Below are 14,132 nucleotides of genomic sequence, written 5' to 3'. Positions count from 1 at the left end.
ATTTTCTATCCCTATGGATTTGCCTATTTAGGACATTTGATGTAAATAGAAGCATAAAATATGTGACCTTTGTGACAGCTTTCACTTACTGTAATGTTTTTTAAGGTTCATCCAGTGGTAGCATGTGTCAGTTCTTCATTCTCTGTGGCTGCATAATATTCCGTTTTATGGTTATACTATATTTTGTTTATCCGCTCATCACTTGATAGACATTGGGTTGTTTACACTTTTTATCTGTTATAGATAATGCTCCTATGAATATGTACAAATTTTTGTGTGAACATGTGTTTTCACTTCCCTTGGGTGTATATATAAGTAAGTGAAATTGCTGAGTCATATGGTAACTAACTGTTTAACTTTTTGAGGAACAGGCCATAATATTTTAAAAGGTACTGCTGTGATTGTGGTTAGCTTATAGCAGATTGTGCTAAATGGAAGGTGTTGTCTATCCTGTTTTTTATATTGGAAATATGTAAATATTTCGGCCCACGTGTTTTCAAAAGCGTTGTATTATTCCTCCATTCAAAGTAACATTTTCAGTTTCACAAGACAAAACTTGTCAAATAAACTGTCTCTGATTCTTTTGAATGTTTCACTAAAACTTTTATAATAGTGTTCTGTATTTGTTTTTACTTATGTAAGCCATGTCCCGAATACCCAGTTTTGTTGTATAAGCTATTTTTTTTCTTATGCTCAGAGACAAATGACCTGAAGCTATTCTTATCCTTAGTGTTGATTTGGTATAAAGTTGTGTTGTGTGTTTTTTTATCCTGTGTTCTATGGTCTGGGCGCAGTTATTTTGGGACAAATACATTGACTGTTAATATTCATTTGCTCTCATTCGCAGTTTCCAGACAAGTAACAAAATGCCTATTGCTGTTGAAACTGCTTCGCAATTGTGTTCCTTCAGAATTTTTACATATATTAGATGTGATAATTTATGTGATTTTTTATGAGTTTGGTGCTTGATTTTTCTTATCAAAATTTTCAAGTATTTAGTTTTAACATAAAGTAATAATGCTTTGAGAATTCTTTTCTGCAAGCAAGTGTTGTGGAACTTTTTTAATACAGTAAGGGAATCAGATTTCTTCCTATAGTTTACCTAAATGAAATAGATGATGGAAAACATCACCTACTGAAGGCAAGTGTAGTTGTGGATTTTTAAATGTTGCATTTACTTTGGAATTTTGGGTCAAGAAAAACTGCATTGTAGACCACTTTTCAGACTAGAAGCCAGTGATTATACCTCACTAGTATATTGGGTTAATATTGAAGGATAGAGGACAGTGGGATGACATATTTAAAGTGGCGAAGGAAGAAAACCGTCAACCAAGAATTCTAAATCAGGCACAACTATCCTTCAAGAACAAAGGAGAATGGAAAACATTCCCAGATAAATACTGACTGAGGGAGTTTATTACTAATAGACCTTCCGAATGTGAAGTGCTGCAGGGTGGCTTTCAGGCCCGCTGCAGACGTGTTATGTTTATTTTTTGGAGTAGGGCAAAGGACATGCATTTTAAATAAAACCTATGGATTCTTAAACCAAAAACAAAAGAACAAACCGAAAACAAAACTTCATAATGAGGTATATTTTTCTATCCAGCAGATTGATAAAAACTGAAGAAAAAAAAATCCTATCAAGTGCTTGTCAGGATTTGGTATAGTCCTCTTGGTGGCTGTGTCAGTTGGTGCAGCCACTTTGGAAAACAGTTTGGCATTACCCAATCAAGTCGAAGATGTATAGACAATGTAAAGTTGTACAGGCCACTAGTAGGGAAACTTCTGTCCCTGCAGCAGAAGACGTATGTAAGAACGTTCACACTGACTGCAGTAGCTAAATACAGAAGCAATCTGCGTTCGCTGAGAGGAGAAAGATTTTTTAAAGTGTGTTATAAAGTACCTGTGAAGATGGCTGTGGAGCCCAAAAAGCAACTGCTTTCAAAAGGCACTTTCATAATCTATAAAGTACTTTTAGGGATGTATACATTTGTAGGAAAACTATAAAGAAAAGCAAGAGAATGATGGGCATCTGAGGGCAGTGGTTACCTCTGGAGGTTGGGTCGAGGGAGGGACATAGGGTTTCTGTGGCTTCGATGATGTGAGCTAAGCGATGGTTGCATGGGTATGTTTTATACCTCACTTATTATGTTATTTTACATGTATCAAATACTATATATTACAATAAAAATGTGAAAGACTATATGAAGTCTAAGAATTCGTGATATGCTACTGTTGAACGGCAGGACTGTGTGTGTTCTGAGTCAGTGCCAGCCTTCGTCCCTCCACAGCCTTCTCCCTAGCTCGCATCTACAGTTTCCTTTTCAAGTGGGAGGGAGCATGTCTGCTGTCCCACTTGAAAATGAAATCCATGAGGTCAGAGGCTTTGTTTTTTAACATTGTGTTCACTGCTGTATCCTAACAGTTCCCAGAAAGTGACTGGGACACAGTACCTGCTCAACCGGTATCTGTTGAATGAATGCGTGTGGGTGTACGTACATAGATACATTTTTAAACAAAATCTAGCATGCGTATATACACACACACAGATATTTAAAGATCGAGAATTTTATACACCGAATTAACCTCTTGGTAGGGGAGTAGAATTAAAGGTAAGGGTCACATCTGAGTGAATAGAGACTGTTTACACTTTATATTTTATATTCTATTGTGTGTATTTTAATTAAAAAGGGAAGAAACATTTTGAAAGTCAGGAAGAAAATCGGGAAACCATCAAAAATGAACATCGATAACCCTAAACTCCTTAATTTCGAGAATTGATTCTACAAGTTACTAGGTAGTAGATTGAGACTAGAGTGGGGTCTGGGATCAGCTCGGCCTAATGTGCACCCAGGCTGCCAGCCCTTCCCCTTCGTGTTTCCGGAGGAGGCTCCTGGAAGTGTGGGTCTCTGGAAGAGAGGACCAGTCTGGAGTGGAGGGACTGCGAACATTTTAAGACCTAAGGTTGTATGCTGAGTGTTTTTGTGTCCCTGTTGTTGTACATGAATAATAAGTTTGTTTCATTTAAAACTTTAAAACAACAAAAAGACCAGGCTCTGACCAGGGTTATGTACTTGGTTGGATGGAGTGAATTAAGTAGTGTTCAATGGAACTCTTGAAATACTCAGTGTGCACAGATAAATAAAATGTAATTTTTCCATTCACTCTCAGTGAGCTCTTAGCAAACCCAACGAACACAGCCCCCCACTCCTTCCCACCGCCAGCCACACCCTTTTCGTGACAAAATGGAAGAATGTACAGCAGAGTAGTCTTGTCAGACGTTCCTTCACAGCTTTGGCACTGATGCTTTCTGATGCCGCTTCTAGATCCAGAGAAGTATTTTAGAGACGTCTGTCTCCACTTTGTGGTGTGATGCTTTTTTACAAGTCTGCGTAAATACGTTCATTTTATTTAAATCTTACATTATTACACAGTGAAAACGTAGATGTCATTCGTGACAAAACACAAGGTTATAATGTCGATCTAAATGGTGGATTATGCTTAGGACAGAAGTCCATGATCATCTCTGGCCGTGTTTTTATTTCAAAAGAGGAAATTGATCAGAGGCATGTGGATAAGAGCTCAGTGTTAAGGAAGGGATTCTACCATTGGCCTGTGGTTTCTCTATGAAGGAAATAAAGTTTCGCGGCATATAAGGTTTTTTCCACCCCTATGAATGCACTTGAAAGACTTCTCTTTCCTCCGTAAAATTGGTGAAACCTGTATTTCTTTAGTTGGGAGCTGCTGAATTTCAAAATGTTGTTACTACTTTTTTTTTTTTTTTTTTTTTTTAATATTTTCTTCTTGTTTCCTCTGTCACCGTTCTTGAAACTGTAACATGTCGTTTATTTCTGGTTTTCACTAGTTTTGGCGCAATTTGGACCACACAATGATTATACAAGATTTTAGACCATTCCTAAGTAGCAATCCACTGGACCAAGATAACAGAGCCAGTGAGAGAGGTCACCAAACTCACACTGACTTCTGGGGACCAAGTCGACCTCCGAGGCTGCCAATGACTCGGAGATACAGGTCACAAGGAAGTACTCGTCCTGATAGATCTCCAGCTATTGAAGGGTGAGTGCACAGTTATTTTTTAAGTTTTCTTTAAAGGTAGTTTCAATGAAGGACATTGGCATAATCTGATCTTTAAGGTTTTCATACTTACTGCCTGTGTGGACAAGATGGAGATACACAGAATGAAAACGAAGTTAAAATGAATGTCTACTCAACTAGTACCAGTTAACAAATTATAACCTAAAAGATGATAAAATTAACGATATAGGTCTCTGGTTAACATTTTTATTACTGTCTCACATTAATATATAGGTGATATATTTGTTTATCAAGATTTCAGAAGATACCAAAAGGCGTCATCAAATATACTGGATGACATTAGGATTCAAAAAGACCTCAGCAGATTGGAGCAGTGGACTTAATATGAAATTTAATAGGAATAAACGTAGAGTCTTGGGACTGCGAAACATCCATGCAGCAGGTGTTTACCGAGTGCCTTTTATATTAGGGCATTTGTGCTAGATTCTGGGGACACAGTGGTGAGCAAGACATCAGTCGAGTGGTGGCCTTTGATCTCATGATTCCCATTTAGTAGGGATAATAAACAATTATTTTAAGTGTTCACCATATGCATATAGGACTTTGCTTCATGCTCTATCTGCTTATCTCATTTAATCTTTATGAATTAGTAGGTACTATTGCTGTTCTCATTTTATATAAGAATAAACTGAAACTCAAGAAATTACAGTAACCTGGATCAGTGGTGGATCCAGGACTTGAACTCAGGGATGTGAATCTAGGGCTGCACTATCTGACACAGCAGCCACTAGCCACAGATCGTCATATCAGTTTACAAGTTAATAAAACTCAAAATTTCTCAGTCACACTAGCCAGACATTTCAAGGGCTCAGTAGCCACAGATAGCTTAGTAGTTACCATATTTCACAGTATAGATTATAGAACATTTCTATCATCTCAGAAAGTCCTGTTGGGCAGTTCTGTTCTAGAACCTACACTCCCTCCCCGCCACACACCTTCTAGACCTAACTATTAGTATTTGCTACACTTTATCATGTCTGTCCATCAGTCTGTCTCCTTGTTTATCTATTTTGTGAATTTCAGTTGCAGACACAACTTAGGACAGTTATAGGATATGGAAATTCAATTTAATGGGATCGTTGAGGACAAAAGCCAGTGAAATCTTAGGCTATATTAAGAACTTCAGTGCCCAGAGGTAAATCCACTGTGTCCTGTGCCAGTTAAATTACACATAGATCACTGCCCCTTCTCTGCCTGGGTTAAACCCCAGTGTTGGACTCAGTTTCGGGTCATCTAAACTTTTACCTCCCGTGCACTTTTCCCCTCCCACCCGCTGTACTGCCTGTCGGTTTTGGATTAGGTCTGTGGTGTGCTTTTCCTCGCTCCTCCATCAGGGGGTGACGGCGAGGTACCGCCGGACGGAAATCATGTAACGAGCCCGTCCGCGCCTCTGCGGCGGTTAAAGTGCACTCAGTCCCGTCACACCGCCATGCTGTCGGTTAGCTTTTTAATTGGCATTGCCCTCAGCAAATATTTTGAACTTTCATGAATTTTTATTCTCCAAATTACCTGTCCAGTAGCTGATTCTCAGCAGCCAACTTGCATTCTTCACCATGAAAATTGGGGCCTCAGGCATGAACCCCCCAAATCCCTGTTCCCAGCATCTGTCTCTACATCGGTATTCTCCTTTCCGTCTCCTCAGGTGAGGCGTCCTTTCTGTTTTTAAAGCAACTCCATCAGCCCGTGTTTCTGACTCATTCCTCTGACCTAGTTCTTCTGAGATTTTCTTTCAGCCATTTTCTTATCCCTGGTCCTTTTTCTCCCTTTACCATCCTCTTCTCCCCTCCCCCCCCGCCCACACACACACACGCGCACGTGCTCCGTGATTATTAATTCTGGCTGTGCATTAGTGTCTTTGAGAACATTTTTTAAAAATCCTGATACCTGCTCTTCCACCCCCCACCAACCCCCATTCTGGTTTAATCGTGAGGTCCCAGCATTGGTAATTTTTAAAGCCCCTGAGATTATTCTGATTGTAGCCAAGGTTAAGAACCATCCATTTTCAATACAATTTCTTAAGAGGAGTCTGCGTTTACTTTTTGTACTTTCTCATCTCTCATTCCTGTACCACTGTCGTCTGGCCTTCCTTTCACTAAAATGCACGGTGACCCAGTAGATCCTTAATCATCTTTATCTTGTGGGTCCAATTCATGAATTCAGCATTTTTGGTCTTTTTCTTCTCCCTTGAAATCCTGTACTTCTGACTTCCGTGACATTACGTTTTCTTGATTTACCTCTTCTCCGACATTTCCTCTTGTGAATACTTCGTAAACGTTTGTTTTCCCAAGGCATTTCCTTCGCCTGCTTTTCTTCGTACTCTGCAGCAGGGTTTCTTAACATTAGGACTGGTGACATTTTGGGTACTTTGTTGTTGTGCGGGGCTGTCTCTAAATGTGTAGCAGCACCCCCGGCCTCTCCCTACTTCCTCACCCCACCCCCAGTGAAGACAACCAGAAATGTCTCTAGACATTGTCAGATGTCCCCTGGGAGCAGATATTGTCCCAGCTTGAGAACCACTACTCTTTAAGCTCTCTGGCCGTTCTCAAGTTCTCTCACAGTTATAATTACCTGTGTACTAAAGACTCCCAGATCTATTTTTCTATTTTAACCTTTTCCCCTAATGTAAGACTTGAATATATAACCTCTTATTAGACATTTCCATCTGGATGCTCCATAGATACTCCAAACTCACCAAGATGGAAACTAAACTCGCCCAAATCTCTGATCTTTTTTCTTTCTTTCTGATTTTAATTGATGGTGCCACTCTCTATCCAGTTTAGAAGCCTGGGCATTAACCTGGAATCGTTTCTTCATCACTCAATCCTCCTGTAGATGCACACTTAGGATGTCATTAAGTCTTTCTGATTTTTATTTCGTTTCTCGACTTCTATTTTGCCCAGCTGTTTCCCCCTAGTTCACATCCTTCTCTTCCCTTGCTTGCCTGCACTCTTGCATTAGACTCCTTACTCTTCTTTCTCCTTCAGAGCTTTAGCATTCTTAAATTTATTCCCATATTACCCTTGCAGGATTATCTACCTAAATTTTCAAATCTGCATCATCACTTTCCTACTTAAAATCCATTGTCACAGGGTCTGTAACTTCAAATACAAAGCCCTCTATGTTTTTTAATCCTCCCAACCTTTGCAGCCTTGTTTCCAGTCAGGATTTTTTTGTTGCCAAATAATGGGGAGAATTACCCTACTTTGTTCTTTCTACTGTACGAATGCTTAAAAACACAGTGTGACTGCCCTCAGGCAGCCTTCTGTCCCGTCTGCAATCTAAGAGGAGTAGGGAACTAACTTCATGTCTAGAATTTTTTAGGCAGTAGGCTCTCTACACTCTTCATGGAACCCTTGAGCTGGGCCATATACAGTTAAAGTAGGGAGCAAAAATCTTTTGCTCAAAAATTCCTTGTCGGACTAATAATATATCCATGGGAACACGTTAGTTTGAATCAGTACTCGGTTGCTTCGCCTTTTTAATTCCTAGGAAGTTGTAGTGTCCTCCATTACTACATGGTCCCTTTGACTAGCAGAGTGGGAGAAAGATAAGTTTCCTTTTCTCATACGTTTTTTACAGATAAACATATTACCTTAGTAACATGCAAGTAACATATAACCCGATTTAATGGTGGCTTAAACAAGATTCTTTTTTCTTACACTTAGCAGGTCTCTAGGTAGGTGCAGCAGGTGAGTTCAGTGTCTCAACCCTATTAGGGTTGGAGCTCTGAGGTTCTCTTGGTCTTTCCCTCCTGCTTACTGCCTTAGGGCCTCAGGCAGGATGAAAGAAAAGGGTAGTGTCCGTTTATTTGTCCTATTTTTCTTTTTAAAGAAAGGAAAATCTTTTCCATTACTCCACTCCCACTTCTGTACGCCCTGCCAAGAAAATTCTACTCACCAGGCACTTCGTCACATGCTCCCCACCCCCAGCTGTAATGGAAGCTGGAAGAGCGTGGGTTTAGCTCTTCTGTTCTCTGCAGTAGGAAGTGGCAAGGGAGAAGGGTGTTGGGAATGGATTTGGGGTCAGCCAGCCAGTGTCTGCTAATTATCTATTTTATTAGCTATTTCAGCAAATAGAATAAGTGGCGTGTTATTTCAGATTAGTTATAGTGTAGAATTAATGTTTATTTTACATTAAACAATGTTTTCTCAATCTTCTGAAGATTTTGATCTTATTACTTATAAAATATATCAACTATGGGCCTTTATCCCACCACCTTTTTTTGGATGGGTGTTAGTAACTCATGATTTGGGCTCTAAATCAGTATTTTCTACATTTTAGACAGTAAGTACTGTCTTGATGATTTTTTTCCCCTCTCAACATTATTTGATGTTTTCTTTAGACCTACTTTTTTTTTTTTAACCTGAGATATACTGTGGGTAAGAAGCTTCATATTACCTGTATAAACATTATTATATACTCATTAGCTGTTTTTTTTTTCCCCCACTCATCTTTCTTGCCAAGTAGAGACCTCCCTCTGCTATAGGATCAGAATATGCCAGATATTGCTTTTCAAGGCTCTTTGACAGGTAGGACAAAGGCGTATAACCCGTTTCTTACCAATGGGACCTAAAGGGTCAGCTGGAAGGACTTCTGAGAAAATTTTTCTTCTCTTTTCTTCCCTTGAGGACAGTCCTAGCTCTTTACTTCCTGTCTAAGAATGTGATTCTTGGAGCCGCCGCAGCCATCTTGCAACCATGTATGGGAGACATGGCTGATATGCTGAGGATGGCAGAGAGGAAAGATGGAAAGAGTCATCTTTCATTGAGTTGCTATACCAAACTTGGGACTGTTTGCCTCCAGACTCTTTGTTAATTAAGGTAAATAAATGTCCTTGCAGTTTAAGTCATTTTTAGTCAGATGCCTGTTATTTGAAGTGGAATTCATCTTTTAATTCTTACAGTTTATGTCGATGGAACAACATTTGCCATTAGTAGAAAGCAACCATAGAAGTAAATTAAAAATGAAGGAAAATTATTGAATTTTAAAAACAAAATAAAAAATTTTTATTTGAGATCAGAGTGCCTTTAGGTCCCTAAAGTAGGGACCTACCTGCTCCTCCCAGCTTCTCCCACCCCTCTCCCCGCTCTTCTTCCCTCGCTCTCGCCATTCTAGCCCTGCTGCCTTTTAGTCTCCCACGTTGCTCTGTTCCCTTACGCTTCAGGCCTTTGCACATTTTGGTTTTATCTGTCTGGATTGCTGCAGTGATCTCCCTCCAGCCTTGACCTTCCCCCCTGCTATAGGTTAACTCAGACCTGCCCCTTGGACATCAGTTCCTTGGATGTTACCTCCTCTGAGAAGCCTTTCCTGACGCTCTTACTTGGTCCCCATGTGTATCCTCACAGAACTCTGTCTACTTCTTTTTAGCACTAGTCACAGAAGCAGTTTTATTTTTCGTGTGATCATTTAATGTCTCTCTCTCTCTTCACACTAGACTGTAAGTTCCAGGAAGGCAGGGACCATTGTTCCTCCAGGGTCTAACATGCTTGGCATATAGTACGCCCTGAAGTATTTGCTGACCGAGTGAAAGAAACGTTGTCCACAATTAAAAATATGTTAGTGAATTTATGCATTTCCTCCTGAATGTAGCTTTTGCTGCTCTGAATTTTACATTTTTTTGGGTCACCAGGCCATATTAAATTAGATTCCAATAATTGCCCAAGTAACAGCGGAGGAGTAGAGTATGAGCGTAAGAGTTACCGTTAATTTCTTTAGGACATTGACTATCATGGAGAGGTTTTGAGGTTCTGGGTTCTCCAGCTCTGCAAATCCTCAGTGATATATCATCTTCTTGGTCTCTGACTTTGACATAAGAGATGTGGCAAGCTTTTGAATTAAATGTATGACTATTGATTTTGTTTTTAAATGTCCTATTATGTATACCTGCCTTCAAAACCACTGCCCTGACATTTTCATTCTAGGTGCACACTTAGGAAGAAAATAGCCAACAATTAGAGACATGTAAAAATATATTAAAAATGTTTTTGCTATGTTTATATGGAAAATAAAAAATCTAATTTATGGATCTGTTTATACCTGTTGTGATTTTTCTCATAGTTCCATGAGGGCAGGGGCAGTATCTGATTTTCTTCATGTTAACAATGTATCTTGTCTATCTTTCCATGTCATTACTCATGGAGCTGCCCAACCTGTCACATTTAAACACAAGAATAGAATTCCATTTTACGAATGTACCATAATTAATTTAGACAATTCCCTAATGATGTATATTAGGGACCTTGTAGATTTTCTTTTTTATCATTATAAGCTATACTGCATTGACAGTGTTTCTTGTTCGTATATTTTTGTATGCCTATGAAATGTGTTTCAGTATTTTCCATTTTCTCTGTACTTCAGTTTGGATATATTCTGTCGACCCACTTTCAGTATAATCTTGTCTTCTGCTATTAAACCTATTGAGTAAATTCAACATTTCAGATACAATATTTTTCATTTGTAAAATTTCAGTTTGATTGTCATATGGACTAAAATTCTCGAGTGAAATTCTCTATCTTTACTTGAACATATTAGTCATAGTTAATTTAAAGCCTCATTTTTGTAACTCCAATATCTGGATCATCTGAGACTATTGTCTATCTTTTCCTCTTGGTTTCTGGTGATTGGTCCTGTCATTTGGTGTGTCTAGTAATTTTTGGTTGAATGTAGATAGTTTGTATAAAAAATATTAGAGGCTCTAGACAATGTTACTGTTCTCTAGAGAGGGTTCAGGCTCTTCTTCCTGGGCATACAGAACAATGGATGATCACTTTAATTCTTTCAGGAACTGCGTTAGGTTAAGACTAGGTTGCAGCCCTGATGAGGATGGTCTACTTTGGGTTCATTCATGGTCTCCAGAGGTTTCAGCTTAGAGCTTGATATATCCTTTAGGATCCTTCCTCCAGTGGGTCCTCAGCTCTAATTCCGTCCGAGATTGCTACAACACTGCTCCGTTTTTGAAAGATTTTCACTTACGTTTTTTTATTTGTTGCCCTGTATAGTCTCAGATTTGGTCATTGTTCTGAAGAGAAAATTGCTTTGCGCTTGATTCCTCCTGAGCCTTTGCCAAATGATGCGAATTCTGTGTCTCATTGAAGCTTTGCACAGGATTCTGAGCCTTCTGCTGTTGACCAGTGTCAACAGAAGCAGTTACCAAAGCCCGCGCCTCCTTCCAAGGTTATTCCCTCTCTGTGGAGTCTGAACCCTCTATCTGTCGTTTCCTTAGCAGTTCTTCTCTGCCTTCAAAAGAATTTTCTGGACTTTTTAAGTATCTGGGTTTTTTAAATGGTCATAGGTATCAATCGTGGTCTACTATCAACTCCCTTTATCTCAACTGAGGGTGAATATCTATGGAGATGTTTCTGTAGGATGAAATTCTAAGAGAGAAAGTGCTAGGACAAAGGTATAATCATTTAAAAATCGATATTGTTAAATTGCCTTTCGAAAGGCTGTAATTCTATTCTCGCCAATAGTATTTGAATGTGCACTGTATGTTCTTATCAAGTTCCTATCAGTCTTTAGCTGTTCTAATCTGATAGACAAAAACAGTACTTTTGTCTCTGTCTCTGATTTTTTACTTGATTAAGCTTATTTTTATGTAATTATTGGGTATTTATATTCTTCTATGAATTGTTATTTTTTTTGCAGTTTTTCTATTACAGAGTTAAAAATTGTAGGCGTCATCCCAGTATGGTAAAGGTATTAATCTTTTGTATATATTGTAAATATAAATTCCTTTCTAGTCTGTTCTTTGTCTTGTCCTTGTTAACTTTTATAGATGTATTTAATTTTAGGGGATATCAGATCTTTCAGTCTTTTAGATTTCATGCCATATTTTAAATAAAAGTCCTTATTCCAAGATCTTAAAAATTTATTCCTGTATTTTCTCCTGGTACTTCTTTATCTGATGCTCTTTGGTTCTATTAGACAGAACTTTTGGTTAAAAGTCGTAGAAATCCAATTTACTATAACTTGAAAAAAATTAGAATGTATTGGTTAATGTAACTCAGATAACAAATACAGTATCATCTCTTACTTTACTGATTTGAAATTCGTTCATTATATAACCTATAAAACATAATTTTAAAATATATATGCATGATGTTATTTTCCAAATAATATAAAGGAGAAATAAAAGGGTAGTGATATATAAAAATATGTGTTTTAACTTATACATGCTTGGCTGCGACTGTTTGGGGGAACAGAACGAAATGTCGGGTGCTCGCCTCTGGGTGTGGAATCAGTAAGCCTGAGGTTCGCCTATCTCCTGGACGGGCGCTTAAAGCACATCCAGGAGCTACGGAGGAGAAGTGTCTGATGTGCCACAGTCTTCTCGGGGTGCGCTGCTGGCAGTACTGTCCGCTCTGTGTGCACCGTGGTGGCTGCAAACGCCCGTTTCCTAAGGGTGCAACCTGTGACAAAGCTGCTCATCATGTGTTAACCAGCAAAAGTTCACTCGAGGCCTTCAGTCTTGCTGAGGAGCAAGCTGGACGCCACGTGGGGCTCTGAGTCCTGACTTCCTGCTGAGCTAGTGAAGATTCGACATACAGATTCTCTGAGGTCACCCTCATTGATCCATTTCACAAGGCTGTCAGACGGAGCCCAGACACCGGTGGGTCACCAGACTGGTCCACGAGCGCAAGGAGATGCGAGGGCTGATGCCTGCAGTCCGCAAGAGTGTGGCTTTGGAAGGGACACCGTTCCTGACATGTTATCAGTGTTTCTTGCCCTGTGGCTTTGAGGAGGCGTAGTGCTCTCCAGCTCCACTGCTGCTGATATAAGTAATGCCTGTGAAATTCTTACCTAAAACAATTTAAGACAGTCATGTCTGCTTAAAAGTGATTTTCATTTACAAATTCAGTGCAATCCTTATCAAAACATCAGTGGCATTTTTCACAGAATAGACAGTCTTAAAATTTGTATGGAGGCACAAAATACCCCTAATAGCCAAAGCAATCCTGAGAAAGAACAAAGCCGGAGGCATCGTGTTCCCTGATTTCAAGCTATATTACAAAGCTCTAGTAATTAAAACAGTATGGTACCGGCATAAAAACAGACACATTTGTCGTTAGAACAGAGAGCCCAGAAATAAACCCATACGTATATGGTCAATTAACTTATGACAAAGGTGCCTAGAATATACAATGGAAAAGAATAGTCCCTTCAATACATGGTGTTGAGAAAACTGGACGCTACATACAAAAAATGAAATTGAATTGTCTTACACCATACACAGATGTTAACTCAAAATGAAGGATTAAAGACTTGAACGTAAGACCTGAAACCATAAAGCTCTTGGAAGAAAACATAGGCAGTAAGCTCCTTGACGTTGATATTGGCGATTTTTTGGACTCCAAAAGCAACAATAAATAAGTGGGACTACATCAAACTAAAAAGCTTCTGCACAGCGAAAGAAACCATCAACAAAACGAAAAGGCAACCCACCGAATAGGAGAAAATGTTTACAAATCATGTATCTGATAAAGGGTTAATAATAAGAACTCATACAACTCAATAGCAAAGATCTGAATAGGCATTTTTCTAATGAAGACAGACGGTTGACCCACAGGTGCGTAGAAAAGTTGCTCTACATCACTAATCATCAGGAAAAAGCAAATCAAAACCACAAGGAAATATCACTTCACACCTGCTAGAATGGTTATTATCAAAAAGAGGAAATAACAAGTGTTGGCAAAGATGCAGATAAAAGGGAGCGAACACTTGCGCATTGTTGGTGGGACTATAAATTGGTGCAGCCGCTATGGAAAACAGTATGGAGGTTCTTTTAAAAATTAAAAGTAGAACTACCATATGATTCAGCAATTCCACTTTTGGGTATTTATCTGAAGAAAACAACACAGATTTGAAAAAATATGCACCCCACATTCATTGCCACATTTACAGTATCGAAGACATAGAAACAATCTATGTCCATCAGTGGATGAATGGATAAAGAAGATGGCATATATATGCAGTGGAATGTACAACCATTAAAAAAAAGATGAAATCTTAACATTTGT

At 38.9% G+C, this 14,132-nt stretch overlaps 1 protein-coding gene across 1 annotated transcript in view; it reads left to right on the top strand.

Annotated features, from left to right (window-relative positions):
• RNF115 (ring finger protein 115) overlaps nt 1–14,132 on the top strand; it is a 49,329-nt gene that overhangs the window by 26,926 nt on the left and 8,271 nt on the right. The window contains exon 4 of the mRNA XM_039841405.1: nt 3,866–4,077. Within this exon, the coding sequence (XP_039697339.1) occupies nt 3,866–4,077 (212 nt within the window). The remainder of the gene's footprint in view (nt 1–3,865; nt 4,078–14,132) is intronic.

This window comes from Pteropus medius, unplaced genomic scaffold (genome assembly GCF_902729225.1).
Source record: "Pteropus medius unplaced genomic scaffold, Ma_sr-lr_union100, whole genome shotgun sequence".
In the NCBI taxonomy this organism is placed as follows: Eukaryota; Metazoa; Chordata; class Mammalia; order Chiroptera; family Pteropodidae; genus Pteropus; species Pteropus medius.
Note: the sequence above shows the minus strand (reverse complement) of the source record. Positions and strands in the feature narration are given on the sequence as shown.